This window comes from Oncorhynchus clarkii, chromosome 26, assembly GCF_045791955.1.
Source record: "Oncorhynchus clarkii lewisi isolate Uvic-CL-2024 chromosome 26, UVic_Ocla_1.0, whole genome shotgun sequence".
Classification (NCBI taxonomy): Eukaryota; Metazoa; Chordata; class Actinopteri; order Salmoniformes; family Salmonidae; genus Oncorhynchus; species Oncorhynchus clarkii.
Window position 1 is genome coordinate 2,839,304 of NC_092172.1, and position 26,174 is coordinate 2,865,477.

At 43.6% G+C, this 26,174-nt stretch overlaps 1 protein-coding gene across 2 annotated transcripts in view; it reads right to left on the reverse strand.

The window, feature by feature from the left end:
• Positions 1 to 3,085: 3,085 nt before the first annotated feature.
• The window catches only part of LOC139385140 (AN1-type zinc finger protein 3-like), a 47,909-nt gene continuing 24,820 nt past the window's right edge, over positions 3,086 to 26,174 (reverse strand). Inside the window, exons 2-6 of one of the 2 annotated variants that reach the window (XM_071130217.1) lie at positions 22,398 to 22,438; positions 20,061 to 20,258; positions 15,687 to 15,755; positions 10,133 to 10,303; positions 3,086 to 5,177 (exon numbers count right to left, since the gene is read on the reverse strand). In XM_071130217.1, the coding sequence (XP_070986318.1) occupies positions 5,023 to 5,177; positions 10,133 to 10,303; positions 15,687 to 15,755; positions 20,061 to 20,258; positions 22,398 to 22,438 (634 nt within the window). In that variant the 3' untranslated portion in view covers positions 3,086 to 5,022. Of the gene's footprint in view, positions 5,178 to 6,785; positions 8,203 to 10,132; positions 10,304 to 15,686; positions 15,756 to 20,060; positions 20,259 to 22,397; positions 22,439 to 26,174 lie in introns of those variants that run through there. The other variant, XM_071130218.1, reaches the window with a different exon arrangement.

A 26,174-nucleotide genomic window follows, 5' to 3' on the forward strand; every position in this document is an offset into this window, starting at 1 on the left:
ATTGTTAGATTACTTGTTTGATATTACTGCACAGTCGGAACTAGAAGCACAAGCATTTCGCTACACTCGCATTAACATCTGCTAACCATGTGTATGTGACCAATACAATTTGATTTGATTAACAATTGGGTTGAAACAAGTCAAAATTTTTGAACTTCAATTACTTTTTCGAAAATCGAATTAGTCTTTTGTCGAAACAATGAAATCACACTGAAAATGTTGGTTGAAATAACATGGAAATCATGTAGATTCCACCCGTCTTTGCCCAGTGACAGGCATACACTTTCCAGTCACGGCGGGCTGAAACCTTACCACCTCTGTCGCCCATGCCTGCCTGTTTCCCAGACTCTGCAGGAACCCAATCCTGTATTCATCACTAATGCTTCATTAAAGATTCATACATTTTAGTGGTTTATTGAGGGCAGTCCAGAAACTGTACTGTCAGCGGCATGGAAAGGTCACAGGAAAAACTGATATTAATAGGTGCACTGGGATTCTTCTGCCGTCGCCATCGATTTTCTCTTAAATGTGACTAAATATCAACGGGTCTACAGGTGGGAGAGCGGCTTCTATGGAACCTGTGTGGGAGGAAAATAGTTCAAGTAAATTTGGAGGTTTTGGGCTTTGACTGGAATAGCAGACATTTCCCATCGGTGAAACTGTATGGTCGTCATTTTGGTGTATAGACGTTTGTGTGTTTGAAAATATCTGTTTATATGCTACTGTGCCAAAAATGGGATATTGGTATCCATACTAGAACCAGTATCCTGGATTAATATGACCAATTCTGGACCAAGAACTGATTTGAAAAAATCTGTGTCCGGAAAAACTGGCCTACAAGATGCATTACATACAATGTCACAAAATGCTCCATCCATGAAACACTTGCTGTCTGTGTCCCAAAGGCACCCTATTCCCTACATTGTGCACTTATTTTGACCAGTGCCTTATGGTCAAAAGTAGTGTACTATGTAGGCAATAGGGTGCCATTTGGGACACACACACTTTCAATACTTAGCGCACTGCTAAGGGGCCTTTTAATGCCGTCTCAGATATCAATGCTCGTCTGGTATCGTCGCCATCCTCACAGAATGAAATAGAAGCCAAAAGCATCTAATGAAACTAAAACAGGTTGGCTATAGTTTACACAGATTTTAATAATAGTCCTGAGAGCGTTGCGCTAGCAATGCCAAGATTGTGGTTTCAATTCCTGCATGGATCAGACAAACTGTATTCACCCACTGTACTTAAAGGGGAAGTTTCCTGGCACAGATTAAGCCTAGTAGTGGAAGAAAATGTAAAATCAATGGAGAATCTCCATTGAAAATGCATTTTAGTCCAGGATTAGGTTGAATCTGTGTCCAGGAAACCACCCTGAAATTGCCATAAAGGATTAATATAACAATAGCTGACTAATCATACACTTTGCTGATTGACTGGTTATCACAGACATTATTCGTTCTGAAATGGGCTCAGTTGGTAATAATGTGTTTAAGATGTAACTGAACCCATGCTTTTGCGATAATTGTTCTGTAATCTAATATAAGTCTAGCGTTTCACTCGCTGCCCGGACATCAGCCTTTCTATTGCATTAGTAAATTAATCAGACTCCAACTACTGTGTCCACCTCGAGTCTTAAGAGAACACTTTCGTGTACACCTGGGCAGACCTAGTGATATGGGGCCTGGTTTTAAAATGCATTGAAGGGCCCCCCTAGCCGAAATTATCCCTGGTAAATTAACTGCTATGATTATTATCTGACAATTAAAAATACCTTGTAAGTGTTTAATTTCTTTGAAGCTATGAAGCTGTCACACAATGTAAAATGTATGAATAACATACATTTTACATTAAACAGTCAGTGTGGGCCCCAGTTTAATTTAAAACCTATGAAACATAGCTAAGGCAGCCTGTGTGTACATACACACACACTCGCTCTCAAACTCTACAATTTTGTAGATTCACTGCCTTAAATTGCACATTCCAAAAACATTTGTGTTCAATTACCTTCTATTAAACAAAATTGGGGGTTAAATTGTGTGTATGGATTACATTTGCATGGCCGGCCAAGAACCAGCTAAATGACAGGACTCCTTGTTTGTTGTGCTGCAAATGGATGTCTTTACCCTTAACAGCATTTCATCTTCAAATCCCCTTTACCACTATTGAGCCACTGGCAGCTACAGATCCCATTTCCTAATAACCAACACACAAACTCACAGGCTACTCTCTCTCACACACCCACACAGTGGTAATAACAGTGCTAAGATGTAAGAATGAACAGAAAATCAGCTCTGACGATAATGGATAAGATCAAATGAATTATCTGGATTTTAGATTTCTTGAATTGCTCGATTTAAAATAGAACGGATACCAAGCTTAAAACGAGATAGGGAATAGGGCAGAAAGGTAACTGGGCTGTGTGCAGACAACTGAGCATATCGGTGGGCTAAGCATCTCTTATCCAAATTGGGGATAGTGGAGTACTACAAATTCTGCCCATGTGATGTTGGCTGCTGGCCAATGTTAGCGTTCGTTTGAAGCCACCTTTTGATCATACATAGGTTTATCTTTTATCGAAAACACTAATTAGTGGATATGAGGATGGCATCAAATACCCACCTTGCCTGTTTGTAAAAATCTCCATACACAAAAGCACATGGGCACCACACACGCAAGCACACGTAAATGCGCACACACACACACACACACACACTTAACAAATTATTTTTGTAATTCAGAGCAGCTGCAAGTGGGTATACTGTCGCCAATAAACAGCTATTTACATCACCATAAAACTCTGCTACAGCCATCATGGCACAGAGCCAACAGCATGCACAGTGCCAGCAAACACTAAGTAGCAAACTACCTGTTAAATGTGTGAATGTGTGTAGACTGCACACAGACACCATACACACGTGCCGTTGAAATAGGATGTACGCACATTCATAGCTGACGACATAGGTATGTTTGTTCTGAGTTGCATATTTCTACCGAAACATTGTGCCCTGCTGAACACGGCCCAGTGTTTGTTCATGCTCCTCCCTCCATCCATCTCTCCATGAGACATTGACCACACTACACCTCCTCTCATCCAGTTTATTACTTTATTTTTTAGCAACAAAAGGGAACAAAAGAAAACGAAGGCTCCAGAATTCCCTTATCCATTTTTTCTAAAAATGTCAAACAAAAAATGCAGCACTATGCTAATGTGTAAGTAAAATAACATTTCAAAAACAAAGAGGGTTAAATAAGGGTTTTTCTTTCAGATACACAATATTATTTTACGACAATTCAATTTCTATTACATTTTTCCTCCCCGCTCTGCTTGTAGCCCCACAGCCCCACCTATGGCCAGGCCCCAACCTCTCACTCAGTGTTTGCTCTTTGGCAAGAAGAGGAGTGTGTGTGCGTGTGTGTGTGTGCGCGCGCGAGAGAGAGCAAGCGAGAAAATCAATACTGTGGAGAAATGAGAATGAAAGAGGGAAGGATTAATGGAGAGTAAGGTGGGTGAGAGCAAGACATGCTGTCTGGAAACGGAATGGAGAGAGTGAAAGGAGAAAGACAGCGGTGTGCGACGGGCAAGGGCAGGAAGAAGAGAATCTGTGAAAGAAAGAGGGAGTTAGAATCCCACCGAGGGGTCGGGGATGGCATCGAGAGACAGAGGTGTCGCAGAAACATTTCAAACAGTGGGGGCTGATGGGAAATTAAGTCCATGGCTAAGATATTATGGGTTATATCGAGCGAAACCTGAACAACCATGAGCGTCCCACTGAAGAACTTTGTCAAAAGGTTCTCCACAAATTCAGCACAGTCCAATGTGTACCACTTGATTTTGCTTAGCTATCCTTGTGCTCTGCGCATGTGGGCTGAACTGTATGTAAGAGTGTTTGTGTATGTATGTGCGCATGTGTGCAGGGGGAACCAGATTCCGATAGAGGCACATATAGTGGTCTCGTGACAGCTCTTTGCTTTTGTGTCCATCTTAGAAGTTTATCCTTGGCCAGCACCCGTAGTAGCATGAACATCATGGCCAAAGTAAATCTCAAGGGGTGTGTTTTCTGTCTCCATAGCGACTGAAACTCACTCGGGAGATGGATTAAATCCCTGACAGACAGACTGTTCCATTTTTAATCCAACCCCACTAACTAGGGGACGATCGGTGCCTGTTGTCTAGAAAGGAAGTTCTCTCTCCCAAGATACAGAAAATGGCTGCTGTGTCAACAGAAGCAGGCAGGTCAGAAAGGGAGGGGGTAAGGGGAAGGGAGTTGCAATAGTCCAACCCCCCTGCCTCTCCCCCTGTAAACCCCTCTCATTGGATTCTCCCACAACCTGAGGTGGTGGTGATGATGATAGGGACAGTTGCAATAAGCAGCAGATGGCTTTAGTTTTTTTCTGAACAGGGATGTCCCTGATCTGGAGATGGGAGGGGTTAAGGCTGAGAAGCAGTGGTGGGTGTGACACGCTCAAAAGTCATAGGTCAAAATCACAAAACAGTGGAGGGAGAGGGATTCAAGGGATGTCTTGGGGTGGTAGGTTCTCCTTAGGTACAGATCTAAGATCAGCTTAACCTCCCTTGCATCACACCCTTAATCAGTGGGTTGACCTGAACTAAAAACTGACCTTAGATCAGTGTTTAGGTGGTAACTTCATCCCACTCTGTGATAGTGATGACATGAGGGGGCTCTGGTCTTTATTATGAGGTTGGCAGACAGGGAAGTGGCTTTAGCAGTCCCTTGTCGGGGCGCGAAAACTAGAAGTGCTTTGTCTGCTTATTTGAGGTAAGAGCATTGTCACAACAAAAAGTGGCAGTGGGGACAAAAGTGAGTATAAAGTGAGCATTTGTCTCCGTCCCCATTTGCCACCATTTCCCCGAAACAACGCAACCAATGCTTTACACCAATCCTATACTTTTAAGAAATCCATGACGGGGTCTGTACAAGTGCACATTTCTGGATAAAGATGAATGATTTAGGACGCAGTCTCCTCTTCCTCGCTCTCATCGTCGGGGTTGGGGGGGGTTCAGGTGCACTCCTCACCGATGCGCTGGCATGAGCGGCCCACCTTGCGATCCAGCTTGACCATCTTGAGGATGGCTTCTTCACGCCCGCACCCCAGGTGGTCGAAGACGCAGTCGTGCTGCTCGGGCAGCCGGTGGAGCATGCAGAACACATAGCCTGTTGGTGAGAAGGTGAGATGTTTTTTTACTTTTTATATATAGCATGAGTTGACACACCCAAAAATGTTGAAGTGGTGCTGACTATGCTCTTTGCCGAACGGAACGAGTGTGATCGTATACTCCCTTAAAAGACCTTTGCTTGAAAACTAGAAAAACGCATTATCAATAGTAATGTTTGTCCATTTTGAGAAGCTGTAGCCAGTATACACTCTCTCAAAATAGTCCGAATTAATCTAACAAGAAGTCTGTCATACATTCTGACGTTTTGCCGAATAGATCTTAGTCGCACAATTTTACATCTAAGTAAGATGTTTGGTGAAGTATTTCTCAATGAAAAATGTGCATGAAAATGAGTCGTCTCATTAAAAGACTATTGAAGAATCCATACTGTTGACCAATCACCAATGAAGGGGCGTAGACTTCAGCTCCAAACTTCGGCTTGCCTCCAGAAAATAATGTGTGCCTGAACAGCCGAAAAAACCCTCACCGAAGTCCAAAACTAACAAAAACATCACAGAATGTTGTCATAGATGTACAAACTCTACCAAACTGTTTCAGCTGGGAAGCATACGCCTTATGGACATTTCCAAACCTAAATACATGTAATGCATTCTTCAACATAGGGGAGTTATGGAGTGGGGAGAAAATGAGGCAAGAGAAACGTTGTTCTCCTTTTTCAATTGGTTTACAGATGTGTCGTTGCACCAATAGTTAAACTCCCTTACTTTTCTGGCCCTCCCCCAGTTTTTTTAGCCATCATTTTGTCCTCTTTGGGAGCACCCTTGTTGTTAGACTACATATTTTGATGGTGATTGGCAGGAAAGGGGGACAAAAATGATTAAATGAAGATGTGAATAGATAGAGAGGAGATGGAGAAGGGGAGTAAGGGTGCAGAAGAGTGTACTTTTTCAAATTCTTTTAAAAGTTAAATTGGGCACAGACCACGATCCCCTAGCTACAGTATAGTGGCAACATTTTCTCTAATACGTCAATACATCCAGATCCAATTCAATAGAACAGAGACAAGCAAATGCATCTCCACATTGTAAAGCTTCAACCCCAGCTAATACAATTGCAGCTAATGCAGCTACCAGGGCTTTGTGGAGGGCCGACACAATGGAGACTCAATGGGGAGGATCGCTGGTGGTAGTGGCTTCACTGGCAATGATACTCAGCCAGCTTAGCTCCTAAGGACTGAGAACAGAGTATAGAGAATAAAGTATTCTAATGCTATTATACTCTGTTCTCAGTTCTGTGTTCACGAGAACACCAATGAGTACATCAAACACCGGATCTCAAATCAGTCCTAAGAAGCAACAACGCCTGTCTTCAATACTCTACGCCTGAAGCATGTAATCACAAACCAATTCTTAGGAGCTAGGACTGACCTCGAGTCAGTCATTAGGAGGTACAACACCCACCTTCTTCAATACACTGCAGCCTGAGTATCATTGTCATTCAAAGATCCCTGATCTCAAATCAGCCATTAGGAGCTAAGCTGCCTGAGTATCATTGCCAGTGAAGACACTACCACCAACGATCCTCCCCATTGAGTCTCCATTGTGTCAGTCCTCCACAAAGCCCTGGTAGCTGAAAGGAGTCTCAATAATACAGAGAGAGAGAGAGCGACTCGTTAGTTACGTTGGGAGTCTTAATGTATTCGTTAATATGCATAATGTTCCTGACAGCGACGAACACTGATTAAAGTCTCAGAGCGACAGCGACCGAAGCGCCCTTTAATTGAAGAGTGGCAGAGGCAATTATTAAGCCATGCACAGGAATGAATAAAGAAAGATGTGGTTGTGTGTGGGGTGGTGTGGTGCTACAGCGGGGCTAGCATGGAGCCGAAGGTAATGGTGGAAGAGGGAGTGGCTGATGGACGCAAAAGGGGAGTGGGATAGGGGAGAGCATGGCTTGGTGGGAGTATGAGGAGAAAGAGGTTTGGTGACTAAAGTAACTGGTGTGTGTCCCTGAAGTGGTGTGTGTGACTGTTGTGTACATATGGACACATGCACCGTACACACACACACACACACACACCCTCTGACATGTAAAATGCTAACAGATGTACCTACGTGTGTTAACAGTTAACACACAACTTCAAACAGAGCATGGTTAATATAAGATAAAGGGACAAAGCTATTGCACCGAAAAACGTTCACAGCTAAAAACAAAGCACAGCCAATAGATAAACGGATCAAGTGAGGTACTTCTACTGACAAGCAGCAGGGAAAGCGCTTTCTCAAGTGATAGTTAACTTTGCTGTGAAAATGCTGCTAGCTCTGAACAGAATGTGCCATCAATTTGGCGGCGAAGCATTCAGTCACTAACAGCGAGACGTGTCATTAAGCCATCATTAGAATGACTTGTTGTCATAATAAATAGCAGTGCTAATAAAGCACGGGCGTTGGCTTCAGTAATGACACATTAAGTAGCCTACAACTGCTGCTTTGTGGCTGAAATGATAGGCTTACTAACATGATATGATTGTTATCAGATACAGTATAAATATATATATATAGCTAAGCCTTAAAAAGGTAGCTCATTCAAAGTGATTTAGACTATTGATTTGTACTTGCTGTTGACAACGTGAAAATAGGGGTAGTCAACTATGCTAGTGCTAAATATTAGTAAAGTAATCAACACCAAGTTAGTTTAGCTGATTATCTGTATCCATCTAATTGTCTCTAAGCTAAGGTATGGCCAATCAGAGTTGGGGTCACTTCCCTTCTAATTCAGTCAATTCAGGACGTGACCTGAAATTCCATTTAACCTTTTCTTAATATATATATATATATTTTTTTTAAACAGTTAAGAATATTGGAATTTCACTTAACTTCAAGAATTCACTGCAATAAAATGGAATTTACACCAACATTGTGGCCTATTTCTTTGAGTGAGGCCTAAATCTATGCCACCAGGTCTGCAGTTCTAGAAGACGAGGGTAAAGCAACTCTCAGTCCAGTTCTAATGCTCCAGAGGAAAGTAAAGAAAGGGAATCGCTTTCTGTCCCGGAATGAGGCCTAAACAAAAGCAGAAATGTGCTGTTAGATTTGTATTACCACTGAGAAATATCAGTACAGTATTTTTGTTACAGCCTCATACTGAAATTGATTAAATAGTTGCTTTTCCTCAATCTACACACACTCCATAATGACAAAGCTAAAACTGGTTTTTGCAAATTTATTAAAAACAAAAACAAAGAAATATCACATTTACATAGGGATTCTGACCTTTTCCTCAATACTTTGTTGAAGAACCTTTGGCAGCAATTATAGCCTTGAGTCTCCTTGGGTATGACGCTGCAAGCTAGGCACACCTGTATTTGGCGAGTTTCTCCCATTCTTCTTTGCAGATCCTCTCAAGCTCTGTCAGGTTGGATGGGGAGCGTCGCTTCACAGCTATTTTCCCATCTCTCCAGAGATGTTCGATCAGGTTCAAGTCTGGGCTCTGGCTGGGCCACTCAAGGACATTCAGAGACTTGGCCTGAAGCCACTCTTGCGTTGTCTCGGCTCTGTGCTTAGGGTCATTGTCCTATTGGAAGGTGAACCTTCACCCCAGTCTGAGGTCCTATGCGCTCCAAAGCAGGTTTTCATCAATAATCTCTGTACATTGCTCTGTTCATCTTTCCCTCGATCTTGACTAGTCTCCCAGTCCCTGCTGCTGAAAAACATCCCCAGAGCATGCTGCTGCCACCATCATCATGTTTCACCATAGGGATGGTGCCAGATTTCATCCAGACGTGATGCTTGGCATTCAGTTCAAAGAGTTCAATCTTTGATTTATCAAACCAGAGAATCTTGTTTCTCATGGTCTGAGACTTTAGGTGCCTTTTGGCAAACTCCAAGTGGGATGTCATGTGCCTTTTCCAGAGGAGTGCTGCAGAGATGGTTGTCCTTCTGGACGGTTCTCCCCTCTCCACAGAGGAACTCTGGAGCGCTGTCAGAGATGACCATTGGGTTCTTGGTCACCTCCCTGACCAAGGCCCTTCTACTCTGATTTCTCAGTTTGGCCGAGCAGCCAGCTCTAGGAAGAGTCTTGTTGGTTACAAACTTCTTCCATTTAAGAAAGACACCACTGTGTTCTTGGGAACCGTCAACGCTGCTGAAATGTTTTGGTGCCTCGACACAATCCTGTCTCGGAGCTCTACGGACAATTCCTTCAACCTCATGGCTTGGTTTGTGCTCTGACATGCACTGTCAACTGTGGGATCTTATATAGTGGTGTGCCTTTCCAAATCCTGTCCAATCAATTGAATTTACCACAGGTGGACTCCATTAAAGTTGTAGAAACATCTCAAGGATGATCAATGGAAACAGATTGCCTGAGCTCAAATTTGAGTTGTACAGCAAAGGGTCTGAATACTTAGGTAAATAAGTATATAATATATTTAAAAAATTATACATTTGGAAACATTTCTAAAAACGTGTTTTTGCATTGTCATTATGGGGTATTGTGTGTAGATTGATGAGAAACATGCTTTATTTAATCCATTTTAGAATAAGGCTGTAGCCTATCAAAATGTGTAAAAAGTCAAGGGGTCTGAATACTTTCCGAATGCATTGCACTGCGTGTCAACACAGGAATGTTAGCATACCTGCATTTGTATGAGAACGTGTGTGTGTGTGTGTGAGTGTAAGTATGTATGAGCCTCTGTGTTTGCTTGCATGTGTAAAAGTGTCCCATATGTTTGTGTAACCTTTATTTAACTAGGCAAGTCAGTTAAGAACAAATTCTTATTTACAATGACGGCCTACCCCGGACGACACTGGGCCGATTGTGAGAAGCCGTATGGGACTCCCAAAATCGTCCGGATGTTATACAGCCTGGATTCTAACAAGGGACTGTAGTGACGCACTGCATCTCAGTGCAAGAGGCCTTAGACCACTGAGCCACTCAGGAGACATGTAGGCCTATGTCCGTTTATGTTTTTATGAGTGCGTGTGTACTGACCACAGCGGCAGGAGCCGAGCTCTTGCTGTACCAGCTCCAGTTTGGTATGGCATCGGTGGCAGCGCCGGCTTCTCTTCTGCTTGGGACCCCCATTGGTAGATGACGACTCCTTAGAACCGGGGCCCACCCGTGCGCTCTTCTCTGGGGATGCGTCACTCTCTGACTCAGAGGCTGCTCGAACACAAAAAGAAAACGCACACAAAAAGGCCACACCGATCCATTAAGAGTGTGTTTTAGTGAAGGGTCGTACGCGAACAAACGGCTCTTTTTGAACAAATCTTCATGGTGAACGTTAGGAACCTAAACACACCGATGAAAGAGATGTTCATTTGGCTCGCTGATTTGCATACTGCCACTACTGCTTGCTGAGGTCAAAACAAAGTTTTGCAGCAGATAACTTACAAAATAATTATAAGTCTAAGCCTTCGGTGGGTTCTAAGCTGACATATGTAATTTTTTAAAGATAGCTAAATGATCCATAGAATGACTATTAGCATTAAAATACTGAATATCACCTTTATTATAGTCCAGTGAAATGAACATGATTCCAAGTGTTATTTCATAGATTTGATGTATTCACTATTATTCTACCATACAGAAAATGAAGAAAAACCCATATATATATACATACATATACATTATATATATATATATATATATATATATATATTATATATATATATATATATATATATATATACACACACACACATACACACACATAAATACACACACACACAGTTGAAGTCGGAAGTTTACATACACTTTGGTTGGAGTCATTAAAACTTGTTTTTTTAACCACTCCACAAATTTGTTATTAACAAACTATAGTTTTGGCAAGTCGGTTAGGACATCACTTTTTCACCCCTCATGATGCCATCTATTTTGTGAAGTGCACCAGTCTTTCCTTTAGCAATGCACCCCCACAACATGATGCTGCCACCCCTGTGCTTCACGGTTGAGATGGTGTTCTTCGGCTTGCAAGCCTCCCCCTTTTCCCTCCAAACATAACGATGGTCATTATGGCAAACAAGTTTTATTTTTGTTTCATCAGACCAGAGGACATTTCTCTAAAAAGTACGATCTTTCTCCCCATGTGCAGTTGCAAACCGTAGTCTGGCTTTTTATGGAGGTTTTGGAGCAGTGGCTTCTTCCTTGCTGAGTGGCCTTTCAGGTTATGTCGATATAGGACTCGTTTTACTGTTGATATATACTTTTGTACCAGTTTCCTCCAGCATCATCACAAGGTCCTTTGCTCTTGTTCTGGGATTGATTTACACTTTTCGCACTAAAGTACGTTCATCTCTAGGAGACAGAACGTGTCTCCTTCCTGAGCGTTATGACAGCTGCGTGGTCCATGGTGTTTATACTTGCGTGCTATTGTTTGTACAGATGAACGTGGTACCTTCAGGCATTTGTAAATTGCTCCCAAGGATGAACCAGACTTGTGGAGGTCTCCAATTTCTTGCCTGATTTCTTTTGATTTTCCCATGATGTTAAGCAAAGAGGTACTGAAATTGAAAGGTAGACCTTGAAATACATCCACAGGTACACCTCCAATGGACTCAAATGATGTCAATTAGCCTGTCAGAAGCTTGAAGGTAGGCTTTGAAATAAATCCACAGGTATATCTCTAATTTACTCAAATTAAGTAAATTAGCCTATCAGAAGCTTCTAAAGCCATGACTTCATTTTCTGGAATTTTCCAAGCTGTTTTTTATTTTTTTATTTTATTTTACCTTTATTTAACCAGGCAAGTCAGTTAAGAACAAATTCTTATTTTCAATGACGGCCTGGGAACAGTGGGTTAACTGCCTGTTCAGGGGCAGAACGACAGATTTGTACCTTGTCAGCTCGGGGGTTTGAACTCGCAACCTTCGGGTTCCTAGTCCAACGCTCTAACCACTAGGCTACCCTGCCGCCCCACTAGGCTACCCTGCCGTTTAAAGCCACAGTCAACTTAGTGTATGTAAACTTCTGACCCACTCAAATTGTGATAGTGAATTATAAGTTAAATAATCGGTCTGTAAACAACTGTTGGAAAAAATACTTGTGTCATGCACAAAGTAGACGTTCTAACCTTCTTGCCAAAACTATAGTTTGTTAACAAGAATTTTGTGGAGTGGTTGAAAAACGAGTTTTAATGACTCCAACCTAAGTGTATGTAAACTTCGGACTTCAACTGTACATACCCCAACAAGAAGCCATGGATTACAGGCAACATTTGCACTTAGCTAAAGGGTAGAGCTGCCACTTTCAAGGAGCGGGACTCTAACCTGGAAGTTTAAAAGAAATCCCGCTATGCCCTCCGACAAACCATCAAACAGGCAAAGCGTCAATACAGGACTAAGATCGAAACGTACGACACCGGCCCGACGTTCGTTGGATGGGGCAGGGATTGCCAACTATTACAGACTAAAAAAGGGAAGCACAGCTGAGATCTGCCCAGTGGCACTAGCCTACCAGACGAGACAAATAACTTCTATGCTCGCAATGAGGCAAGTAACACAAACATGCATGAGAGCATCAGCTGTTCCGGACAACTGTGTGATCACGCCCTCCACAGCCGATGTGAGTAAGACCTTTAAACAGGTCGACATTCAAAAGGCTGCAGGGACAAACGGATTACCAGGATGTGTACTCCGAGCATGCGCTGACCACCTGGCAAGAGTCTTCACTGACATTTAACCTCTCCCTGTCTGTAATGCCAACATGTTTCAAGCAGACCACCATAGTCCTTGTGCCCAAGAACACTACGTAACCTGCCTAAATGACTACCGACTCACAGCACTCACGTCTGTAGCCATGAAATACTTTTAAAAAGGCTTGTCATGGCTCACATCAACACCATTATCCCAGAAATCCTAGACTCACTTAAAATTGTATACCGCACCAACAGATCCACAGATGATGCAATCTCTATTGCACTCCACACTTCCCTTTCCCAACTGGACAAAATTAACATCTGTGTGAGAATGCTGTTCATGGACTACAGCTCAGCATTCAACACCACAGTGCCCTCAAAGCTCATCACTAAGCTAAGGACCCTGGGACTAAACACTGGATTCTGTACTTCCTGACGGGCCGCCCCCAGGTGGTAAGAGTAGGTAACAACACATCCGCCACACTTATCCCAAACATGTAGGCCCCTCAGGGGTGCGTGCTCAGTCCCCTCCTGTACTTCCTGTTCGCATGACCAGGCGTGACTCCAACACCATCATTAAGTTTGCTGATGACAACAATGGTAGGCCTAATCACTGACAGCGATGAGACAGTCTATAAGGAGGTCAGAAACCTGACCGTGTGGTGCAAGGACAACAACCTCTCCCTCAATGTGATCAAGACAAAAGGAGATGATCGTGGACTACAGGAAAAGGAGGACCGAGCACACCCCCATTCTCATCGACGGGCTGTAGTGGAGCAGGTTGAGAGGTTCAAGATCCTTGGTGTCCACATCACCAACAAACTAACATGGTCCAAGCACACCAAGACAGTCGTAAAGAGGGCACAACAAAACCTATTCCCCCTCAGGAGAACGAAAACATTTGGCATAGGTCCTCAGATCCTCAAAAGGTTTTACAGCTGCACCATCGAGAGCATCCTGACGTGTTGCATTACTGCCTGGTATGACAACCGCTTGGCCTCCGACCGCAAGGCACTACAGAGGGTAGTACATACGGCCCAGTACATCACCGGGGCCAAGCTTCCTGCCATCCAGGACCTCTATACCAGGCGGCGTCAGGCGGCGTCAGAGAAAGGCCCTACAAATTGTCAAAGACTGCAGACACCATAGTCGTATATTGTTCTCTAGGTCCAAGAGGCTTCTAAACAGCTTCAACCCCCAAGCCATAAGACTCTTTAACAGCTAATCAAATGGCTACCCAGACTATTTGCATTGTCCCATCCTACGCTGCAGCTACTCTCTGTTACCTATGCATAGCCACTTTAATAACTCTAACAACATGTACATAATTACCTCAATTACCTCGACACCGGTGCCCCCCGCACATTGACTCTGTACTGGTACCCCCTGTATATTGTTATTTATTGCTGCTCTTTAATTATTTGTTATTCTTATCTCTTACTTTTTTAGGGATTTTCTTAAAACTGCATTGTTGGTTAAGGGCTTGTAAGTAAGGATTTCACTGTAAGGTGAAACACCTACTCATGTTGTATTCGGTGCGTGTGATAGATACAATTTGATTTGAGACGTGTTTGTGCCGTCATGTGCATTAGTAGCACAATTTCGAACCTTTTGACATTTGTTTTTACTTATGTTGACTTTCCCATATTGACGGCAAACTTTTCTTAGCGGATGTACAATCATTGCAAATTGAATTATGGGGTGTTTCAGGCCCCAAAGTGAACATCACTGTACACTTGCAAACTCGATCAAAAACAAGGGCTGAGGAGCTTACGTTAAGAACTTCCCTTGTTTTGCTAATCATTTGGACCAACTTCCAAGACAGTGACGGGGATTCCCCCAAGGGCATAAGACGAGGGTAAGTGGAAGAGGGTGTCTTTTATGAGTTTGAAATGCAGCCAAGGGCTTGATGATAAGTTGAATCAGGTGTGCTACCTCTGTAATACATCAAATGCAAGGAACGGCTGAGGGTCCCCAAGGAGATGTTTGAGAAATGCTGCATTGGGCTAATTAAAGCATGTCCCCCATCACATTCTACAACAAAATAACAGACAACAATGATACCCATATACAGTACTTTAGTTAAAATGGCTGCCATTGACAAAATTAGTCAAGCATCTGCCCATAAGTCAGGTTTAGGTCAGGATTTTTCTCCTCCATCCCAGAGACGTTTCTTTCCTCACTGGTTCGGCTGTGGAACAAAGATCTTCGCTCGATACATTTCTGAGAACTAGGCCAAGTTGACCGGCGAATCTTTGGCATTCACGATCGATTCCTCCGCGCCCATTATCCTATGGAATCTCTCTGGGTGCACCATGTAAGGAATAGGGTGCAATTTGGAATGTAGAAGTCCCTTTGGTATCTCCAGTCTTTCTGCCTTTTTAATGGGTCTTCTTTTTAGCGGCGAGGGCCCTCAATAGAGGGTAGAAACATGTGATCTCCAGCAGAGGAAGAGGAGTTCCTTAGTCGATTAAGTCTCGCTGACAAATGTGTGTGTGTGTGCGCATGTGTCTCCACTCCTTACTGTCAACCTTAATAAGATAGAAAGGCCATATATTGCAGCCATATTACATAATACTGGAGCGCCTAAACTATGGTCACTTCACTTACTTGCTCACTGAAATGCGGGTGCAGTTTCAATTGCATGGGGAATATACTTAATGAAAACTACCTAACAAATGTGAGGTAGTCTACTTTCCCCAAATCTCCCCTTATTGCTTTCAATTTACAGTCTACCTATCGGGTCAATTAACTCTGCCATTTTGGATCAATTAACATTGGTTGATTCCAATTCCCTCCGACACCAGTCTCACTCCATTCCGGCTCCATTAAGTGGAGTTGACAGACCCGTAGTGGGAACATGGCGCCTGACACGGAAACCTAGTGTTAGGTCCGTCGAGGCGTAGCTACCTGAGTTGCAGGGCCGTTTTGTGGGGGTGGATACTAGTATGCCGTGGGCTGTGTCTGTGCTGGAGACTTCTGGAAGAGAAAGGGGAAAAAAGAAAGAAAAGAGAGACTTGTGGTTGGTGCAATCCATCAACTACAAAGAGCAGACAGACAGACATGGAGGGTCAAGGTATGATGTAATCTAGTTATTTTCTGACTGTGTGTGTGTATGTATATATACACACACACACATACATACATACAGTGGGGAGAACAAGTATTTGATAACCTGCAAAATCGGCAGTGTTTCCTACTTACAAAGCATGTAGAGGTCTGTAATTTTTATCATAGGTACACTTCAACTGTGAGAGGCGGAATCTAAAACAAAAATCCAGAAAATCACATTGTATGATTTTCAAGTAATTAATTTGCATTTTATTGCATGACATAAGGCCCTCCTGTTCTCCACTCGTTACCTGTATTAAAGACACCTGTCCACACACTCAATCAAACAGACTCCAACCTCTCCACAATGGCCAAGACCAGAGAGCGTGTAAGGACATCAGGGATAAAATTGTAGACCTGCACAAGGCTGCAATAGGCAAGCAGCTTGGTGAGAAGGCAACAACTGTTGGCGCAATTATTCGAAAATGGAAGAATTTCAAGATGACAGTCAATCACCCTCGGTCTGGGGCTCCATGCAAGATCTCACCTCGTGGGGCATCAATGATCATGAGGAAGGTGAGGGCTCGGCTCAGAACTACACGGCAGGACCTGGTCAATGACCTGAAGAGAGCTGGGACCACAGTCTCAAAGAAAACCATTAGTAACACACTACGCCGTCATGGATTAAAATCCTGCAGCGCACGCAAGGTCCCCCTGCTCAAGCCAGCGCATGTCCAGGCCCGTCTGAAGTTTGCCAATGACCATCTGGATCATCCAGAGGAGGAATGGGAGAATGTCATGTGGTCTGATGAGACAAAAATAGAGCTTTTTGGTCTAAACTCCACTCGCCGTGTTTGGAGGAAGAAGAAGGACGAGTACAACCCCAAGAACACCATCCCAACCGTGAAGCATGAAGGTGGAAACATTCTTTGGGGATGCTTTTCTGCAAAGGGGACAGGACGACTGCACCGTATTGAGGGGAGGATGGATGGGGCCATGTATCGCGAGATACAACCTCCTTCCCTCAGTAAGAGCATTGAAGATGGGTCGTGGCTGGGTCTTCCAGCATGACAACGACCCGAAACACACAGCCAGGGCAACTAAGGAGTGGCTCCGTAAGAAGCTTCAAGGTCCTGGAGTGGCCTAGCCAGTCTCCAGACCTGAACCCAATAGAACATCTTTGGAGGGAGCTGAAAGTCTGTATTGCCCAGCGACAGCCCTGAAACCTGAAGGATCTGGAGAAGGTCTGTATGGAGGACTGGGCCAAAATCCCTGCTGCAGTGTGTGCAAACCTGGTCAAGAACTACAGGAAACGTATGATCTCTGTAATTGCAAACAAAGGTTTCTGTAACAAATATTAAGTTCTGCTTTTCTGATGTATCAAATACTTATGTCATGCAATAAAATGCAAATGAAATACTTAAAAATCATACAAGGTGATTTTCTGGATTTTTGTTTTAGATTCAGTCTCTCACAGTTGAAGTGTACCTATGATAAAAATGACAGACTTCTACATGCTTTTGTAAGTAGGAAAACCTGCAAAATCGGCAGTGTATCAAATACTTGTTCTCCCCACTGTATAGATTTATTATTATTTATGTATTTTTCCATGGAGGCATTTAATAGACTAATGTTGTTTTGTGGCCCTAAAATGTCAATCTTTACGTCTATACATTTTAAGTTTGGATAGAGTCACCTATTTAGAAGTGAAACAACGCAGTTTTACAGTTCAATTTGTAGAATTGTAGATAATTATATAGGGGTAAGGCAGCAAATGCTGAATCTGACTTACTCAAACCTTTCTAGACTTGCTGGAACTGCAACTTGGCAGCATTAATCCTTTTCGTGACATATAAATGGTATCCAATGAATGGGATCCAAATTATCTTTACATTTGGCTTACTTAGCTACCTATGATATATTTTATTAGCATTTTCTCCCCAATTTTGTGGTATCCAATTGGTAGTTACAGTCTTGTCTCATCGCTGCAAGTCCTGTATGGACTCGGGAGAGGCGAAGGTCGAGAGCCACGCGTCCTCGAAACACGACCCAACCAAGCCTCATTGCTTCTTGACACAATGACCGCTTAACCCGGAAGCCAGCTACACCAATGTGTTGGAGGAAACACTGTACACCTGGCAACCGTGTCAGCCTGGCCCACCACAGGAGTCGCTAGATTGCAATGGAACAAGAACATCCCTGCAGACCAAACCCTCCACTAACCCAGACGACGCTGGGCCAATTGTGTGCCGCCCCATGGGTCTCCCGGTCGCGGCCAGCTGCGACAGAGCCTGGACTTGAACCAGGATCTCTAATGTCATAGATCACTGCGCCACTCGGGAGGCCCTAGCTACCTATGATATCTAATCTGTGTCTGACATGTCTTGGTCTTACAGAGGACGAATTGAGCTTGAAAAACCAAGAGTCGATATGTGACTGACAAGTCAAGTATATTACACTAAAACGCTACAGAAATACATTTTCCCGTTCATTTAAATGGGTTCCAGTCATGACAGATCGCTAACGTAAAGTGGACTGTAACCACCTCTTTGTATACATAACCTGGGCAGATCTTCCAGATAGTGGAAGATCTGCCCAGTACTCCAACTGCCTTCCTTTCTCCCACCTCTCTCTCCTATGTATGCCAGGACAGATATAGCCTGGTCTGGGCAGCTCCACCGTTGTTGCAGAAAATAGTAGATGTGTCTTTGGCAATAGCAGGCTCCTGGACTAAAGGAGTAAGTGTGTGTGTCATGGGAACACACAAAAAGACACGAAAAATCTGTATTAACTGGTGGTCTAGGTACCACAACGTCTCTGACTGTATTGTGCATTCCCGGTTATGTTTTTTAAATATACTATGTATATGACTCGTTTCAGGAAACTAAGTGTATATCGCACTTCACTACTTCACAGTAGCGGCATTTGGACATAAACATTTATATTTTATCAAAATGCATTTTTGGGGGCTGAAATGCCATCTGGAACATTAACTCTCATGTGCTTTAATAACAAACTTGTATTCCATCCATAAATATGAATACAATTGGTCAATTACCAGCCTAGTTGGTTTAGCCACAGAAAAAGTCAGGAATCTTCCCGCTAGCCATGATTGGCTGAGATAATGAGGGGCTGGACATGCAGGGAGATGAGTTTGGATTGGTCTGCCATGTAGCATGCTTCTGTCTATAACGTAAGCTGTTCAGCACGTCTTGACAGTCCTTTCTATCGCACTGTTTTTGAAAGATATAACATTATCCATGAAGAACTACACAAGTTTTGCTACGTTTCTAAATCAAATTGATGCCCTGAATTCAGCAGGTGCTATTGACAGATCAGTTGGAAAAAGTGCTGGGCTAATTTCTGCACACGCCTCGGTTAGTGTGAACCCGGAGTGACTTGACACAACGCTGGTCAAACAGCTACAAACAAAAATGGAGTTAAATGGTTCCAATCTGCCACAAAAGCGTTCATCCATGTATACGGGTAGGAATCTAGTTACATTTGCAGATAAATGTCTAATTTTGTAATTTAAAGCATACTGTTAGATAACTAGCAAACGTTGCTGGCTTGCTAGCTAACGTTAAGTGTATGCTCTGTGAAGTAATATGATACGAATCAGGCTATAACTAACAATGTAAATTGATTCCTAAGGTTTGCTAGCTAACATTGAATGCTAGTTGTGACTAATCCTTATTGTGGCTAGCTTCACAACACATAACCTGGTCCAGCTATTTCTTTTCATGACCTGAAGTTCAATTTCAATAGGCTAACAACAAGTGGCTACCTAGCTAATACCAGAAGTTGCGGCCTAACACAACATTCTACAATTAAACTGTGTTATTTTACATGCCAAATTAAAAGCTTATTTAACGCGGCAACGCGTTATTTGACGTGTATCTTTTTTGACACGCAAAGACCCAAACGGCGTTCCATATAAGAGTGATGCTGAATGGGTATACAAAGAACCCTCCAGTAGGTGTACCAAAACATTCAAGTCATTCGAGTCATTTTCTCAAAAGTTTATTAACTTCCAAATCAGAATTACTTCCATTGTTCTTCAACTGCAGTGTATGATATAACATCTTCTAGCTTGGAGTCTCTACTTTTATCCAATGTAAAAAATAAATAAATTAAAATTCACATAAGACCGAATCGAGGCGGTCGATCACACATGTATAAAAAAAAAAAAATCAACATTCCAAACTACAGGACATAGGCTCCTGTCCTTACCATCTTGTTCAGGTAGACGCGTGGCTTCTGTGTCTCCGGGCAACGGGTCCTCTGAGCTGACAGGCGCTGACGAAAGGGATTGGCTACTGCTGCTGCTTGATTCGCTATAGAAGATGACTGACTGGCTGTTGCTTGAGCTGCTTGAGCTGGGGGCAGGCTCTGGGGCACAGTCCTCGCCTGGCTGCTTCTTCTCAATGTCTGTGGTTATACAAGAGAGTGACGAGCGTGGGTGTGTGTTTGTATGTGTGCGAGAGATGCTGGATTCCAAAATAACTCCTACCCTCTAGACATTTCATTGTGAAGGGGGAGATTGAAGTGTGTGTGTGTGTGTGTGTGTGTATGTGAGAGAGTATGTGTGTGCGTACTGTATATGCTTACTTAAGTGTGTGTGTATATACATACAGTGCATTCAGGAAAGTATTCAGTCCACTTTAATTTCCCCCCCAAAAAAAGTTTTACAGCCTTATTCTAAAATTATTTTAATTATTTCCCCCCCATCAATCTACATGTAATACACCCATAATGACAAGGCAAAAACACTTTAAAAAAAAATGTTTGCAAATTAATACATTTAAACATTGTAATATCACATTTACATAGGTATTCAGACCCTTTACTCAGTACTTTGTTGAAGCACCTTTGGCAGTGACTACAGCCTAGAGTCTTCTTGGGTATGACACGACACAAGCTTGACACACCTGTATTTGGAGAGTTTCTACCCATTATTTTCTGCAGATCCTCTCAAGCTCTGTCAGGTAGGACGGGGAGCGTCGCTGCACAGCCATTTGTTGCTTAGTTAATTGTCCCTTTGGAATGTGAATCTTCACCCCAGTCTGAGGTCCTGAGTGCTCAGGAGCAGGTTTTCATCAAGGATCTCTCTGTACTTTGCTCTGTTCATCTTTGCCTCGATCCTGACTAGTCTCCCAGTCCCTGCCGCTAAAAAACATCCCCACTGCATGATGCTGCCACCACCATGCTTCCTCTAAACGTGACACTTGGCATTCAGGCCAAAGAGTTCAATCTTGGTTTCGTCAGACCAGAGAACCTTCTTTGTCATGATCTGAGAGGTAGTTGTCCTACTGGAAGGTTCTCCCATCTCCACAGAGGAACTCTGGAGCTCTGTCAGAGTGACCATCGGGTTTCTTGACCAAGCCTGACCAAGGCCCTTCTACCCCGATTGCTCAGTTTGGCCGGGCGGCCAGCTCTAGGAAGAGTCTTGGTGGTTCCAAACTTCTTCCATTTAGGAATGATGGAGGCCACCGTGTTCTTAGGGACCTTCAACGCTGCAGAATTTATTTGGTACCATTCCCTAGATATTTGCCTCGACACAATCTTGTCTCGGAGCGCTCACAGACAATTCCTTCAACCTCATTGCTTGGTTTTAGCTCTGACATGCACTGTCAACTGTGGGACCTTATATAGACAAGTGTGTGCCTTTCCAAATCATGTCCAATCAATTGAATTTACCATAGGCGGACTCCAATCAAGTTTTATTAACATCAAGGATGATCAATGGAAACAGGATCCACCTGAACACAATTTCGAGTCTCATAGCAAAGTGTTTGTATTTCAGGTTTGCAAACATTTCTAAAATACCTGTATTCACTTTGACATTATGGAGTATTGTATGTAGATAAGGATGTTTTATTTTATCCATTTTAGTATAAGGCTGTAACGTAACAAAACGTGGAAAAAGTCAAGGGGTTCGAATACTTTTCCCGAATGCAATGTATGCCTATGTGCATCTCCCCACGTGTGTGTGTGTGCGTCTGCTTGTTGTATATGCGTTTGAGAGAGTAGTCGAGAAGTCACGCTTAGCCACACACTGCAGGACAGTATGGATCCACTATCCAGCAGTAAGTCTGTGGAGCGTAATGGTGGAGGAGAGAGGGTTTCTCGTCCCTCTCCCTACCTCATCTTCACACAATCCCCCTGTTTACACAGCGTCACTAAAGCCACTCCATGCCGGCCACAGCAGCAGAGCGGGACACCAGCTTGTGACAACACAGCAGCAGGGACGTGAACAAACAGATATACGTTCAGTCATGATGGCACTGGCACACATACGTGGGGTACAGGCACGCATACACGCACACTCACTCAGGCACTATACCCTCTTACATGCACTCAGACGCCCATGCTCACACACAAACTACACATTTGCATACTCACCTATGCTAACACACACACTGCAATTCACACAGTCTCTCCCACGCACGCACACCCTCTCCCCAACACACACAAATCTTTGGTATTGCTGCATGACTCAAAGCCGTCTGCTTTAAACTCCCTTAACGCGAGGGGAAAGGGTGTGTGAAGGGAGTTGAGTGGACCTACCCGTAAAACATTTGGAACAAAGGTTCATGGTTTTGCTGGACCTAAAGAGAAGAGACAATGACAGGTTAGAAAAGGAGGTCAGCCCATCACATTATTATTCACAGGACAGGTGTACTTCGGCAAGCCTGATCGCTGCGTTCAATATTTTATTTTACTTCATCAGTCTGGCATTCCTCCTTATAGAAACAGTTTGATACTATGTCTGTAACAAAGAGAATTCTTTAAAACTAACTTGTCTGGGATTGGGTGGCCTTTAACCAACCAGATGATGGCCTAATTCAAAGCACAGTGTTTAGCCGCATAGGATTTTGTCCTAAACCCACCTGAGAGGATGCTGATTGGACCGGTATTGGACTTATACGTGAAGTGAAACAGAATGGTGAACGCAGCAATCAGGCTGGTTAACCAGGCTGTAATTTTGCATCAATATTGCCTACAATGAAAATGTCCACAAGAGCGACAGCTTGTGGGCCAGTTTTAACATTGGGCAGTGCGGTTTCCTTTATCTGCAGTTTAAAAATGTAAAGTCTTCAGTTCTAATCAACTTATTTCTCCACATGTAACACGACCACCTAACCAATGCCAAAACAATTGGCTAGATAAGACCAAATAAATCGTGCCACATTCGGTATATAAAAATGGACACCCTAAAACAACATGTGACAAATAGCCTAAATAATATAAGTAAATTCCTTCATTGTATCCAATCCATCATCCTTCACAGTGGACCTGTTGGTCCCTTACCTCTGCCAACTTCAGAACTTTAATCTAAGACACTTCGCCAGCTAAAAAGGGAGGCTGGCTCGGCTGGTGCTAGCACATGCATAGATCAAATACACCGTTGGAATGCAGATTAAAGCATTTATATATCCTAAATTTGAATGATTGCTCAGAAAACCTGGTGTTTTAATCAGCATTCGCTTACTTCAAATTTGACCTCACGCCGATTAAGATAAGCAGAGTAGGGAGTTTACATCACTATTGCATAATCTGCCTACTGCCATAATGAGTTTAAAATCAAATTATTACTGTGGATGTAAACGTACTCAACGGTGCAGCTGTAGAACTTTGAAGATCTGAGGGCCCATGCCACATCTTTTCAGCCTTCTTTCTCCTCAGACGTGCTGTCGTACCCTTTTCACAATTGTTTGGGTTTGTGTGGACCATGTTAAATTCTTAGTGATGTGGACACTTGGTCTTGATCTGCTCCATTACATCCCTATCGATGTGGTTTCCTGTAGTCCATGATCAGCTCCTTTGTCTTGCTGGCATTGTGGGAGAGGTTGTTATCTTGGCACCACACTGCCAGGTCTCTGACCACCTCCCTATAAGCTACCTCATCGTCTTTGGTGATCAGTCTTACCATCGTCGTGTCGTCAGCCATGCAGTCATGCCACACAGTTGTGGGCGAACAGGGAGTACAGGAGGGGACTAAGCACACACCCCTGAGGGGCCCGCATGTTGATGGTCAGCATGGCAGATGTATTGTTGCCTACCTTCACCACCTGGGGGTGGCCCGTCGGAATTCCAGAATCCGGTTGCAAAGGAAGGGCTTCAGTCCCAGAGTCCTGAGCTTGGAAGGGACAATGGCTGTTGAATGCTGAGCTGTCCTCAATGAACAGAATTCTTACATAGGTATTCCTTTTGTCCAGGTGGGTGACGGCAGTGTGGAGTGCAATAGAGATTGTGTCACCTGTGGATCTGTTGGGGCGGTATGTGAATTGGAGTGGGTCTAGGATAATGGTGTTGATGTGAGCCATGACCAGCCATTAAAACCATTTCATGATGTGAGACAATAATCACTTAGGCAGGTTACCTTGGCGTTCTTGGGCACAGGGACTATGGCAGTCTGCTTGAAACAAGTTGGTATTACAGATGGGGTCAGGGATAGGTTGAAGACACTTGCCAGCTGGTCAGTGCATTCTCTGAGTATATGTCCTGCTATTCTGTCTGGCCCTGTAGTCTTGCGAATGTTAAGCTGTTTAATTGGTCTTACTCATGGGCCTCCCAAGTGGAGCAGCTGAGGTGCCACTAAAGCCTGGGGTTCGATCCCGGGATGTGTCACAGCCAGCAGTGACCGGGTGCCCCATAGGGCGGTGCACAATAGGGCGGTGCACTTTCTGACCAATATTGATGCAACTTTTACCCCATTCTGGAACGAGGGTTTATCACAGAGATCTTATTTAATTACTAGAGGGGCTATGGTTTAACCTACATTGAATCGGGTCCCATAGCCCATTTATTGTCCAACTGCAACAGCGCAAATGATAAACAGCCCAATTGACCATAGTTTTTACATGCAGAGCAAAGTATTCTCTCTGCTCACCTTGGCCATTGACCTGTTGGCGGTTGCGCTCAATCAAGCCGCAATGTTTCTCTTCCATGGGGAGCAATTTACTAAAATGCACCTTACATAGGCTAAGGTTCTTGAACATGGCACCCAAGGCATTGTTGCTCTGTGTTGAGGAAGACCTTGCTTGACTGGCAGGCCTATCCATTGGACCAGATGCCACGCGGAGGGAAATTGTTGAGAGGGTGTGACAGCGGCTGTGTGTTTTGTTTGATGGTATTGATGTATCCTAGCTTTAGAGGCTGATACTGTACCTTAGTCTACCATCAACTATCCAGCTAGATAAAAAGTGCAGACGTTTATAAAAGGAAAGGCTGTGGATGAATAGGTTGGCATAACATGACCACTCTGATAACACAGCCTTAGACCGTATGCGTGCATTTGTTTAAACTCCTGCTCAACAAAACAGTTGTCGGGATATGTGTTGTTGACATTCTCAAATCTTCAGCCCCTTCCCTTCCCTCACATTTCTTCATTCTGGAAGGATGAGCACCTCAGAGCCCTTGGAAGCTTTTATTTTTGCTGCACCTAATTTGGAGGCAAACCCAATAAAACATGCTAGGGCTGAATCTTAAACCGAACACTTTGACCACTCGATCATGCGATGTGCGTGTTCACGAGTCAATCTCAATGGCTAATTGTCGAGTGATCGAGGGCTTCATTGAGCCCTTCAGGCAGCCGCTCTACCGAGTGGGCATCCTGTGTCAACTCGCCTCCCTTGGCAGCAAGTGCTACCCATGAATCTTCATAGTGAATTATGCTACAAAATAGGTTGTGGTAGACTATGCTTGAGAATGGGTTTGGAATATTGGAATATTGACAAAGTGGCAGTTAGGATGGAAGTGCGCATCGTCTCAATTCTCTTTTGGCCTGAAATGGTAGCAGACTCGAGTGATCACTATCAATACAGATCAGAAAGTGGCCACTCAATAAAGGGCTCATCGGCCAAGTGTTCAGTTTGAGATTCAGCATAGTAGTCTGCAACTCCAGGCTCCAAAACAACTCAAATCAATTTAAGCACCTCAGTTTATTTAGTGTGTTTTCCCTACAGTACATTTCACCCCTTAGTGGGGCACACACAGGCCATCGAAGCACCATTCAGGGCTGCAAAACAAAAACCACCAAAGAATGAAATTGAAACCAAGAGGTCAAATGTTTTTACACCTGGGGGAAACAGAGTGGGGTGACCAGCCTGAGTAACGGTAGTGGAAAAACTACCTGTTTGAGTTGCCATTGGAGAAAATACTCTGCACCAATAGGCTACTTTGGCATGCACACACACACACACTTTATTCTTCCACCACCCATCTTTGATTTGCCTGAAGAAGGTTAACTAACGTGGGCCGCCCGGCTGGTGGAATCTTGATTGGCGCTCTTTGCCGACGCCAGCCCTCATAAGCCTTAATTGCGGATGACATTTAACAGGA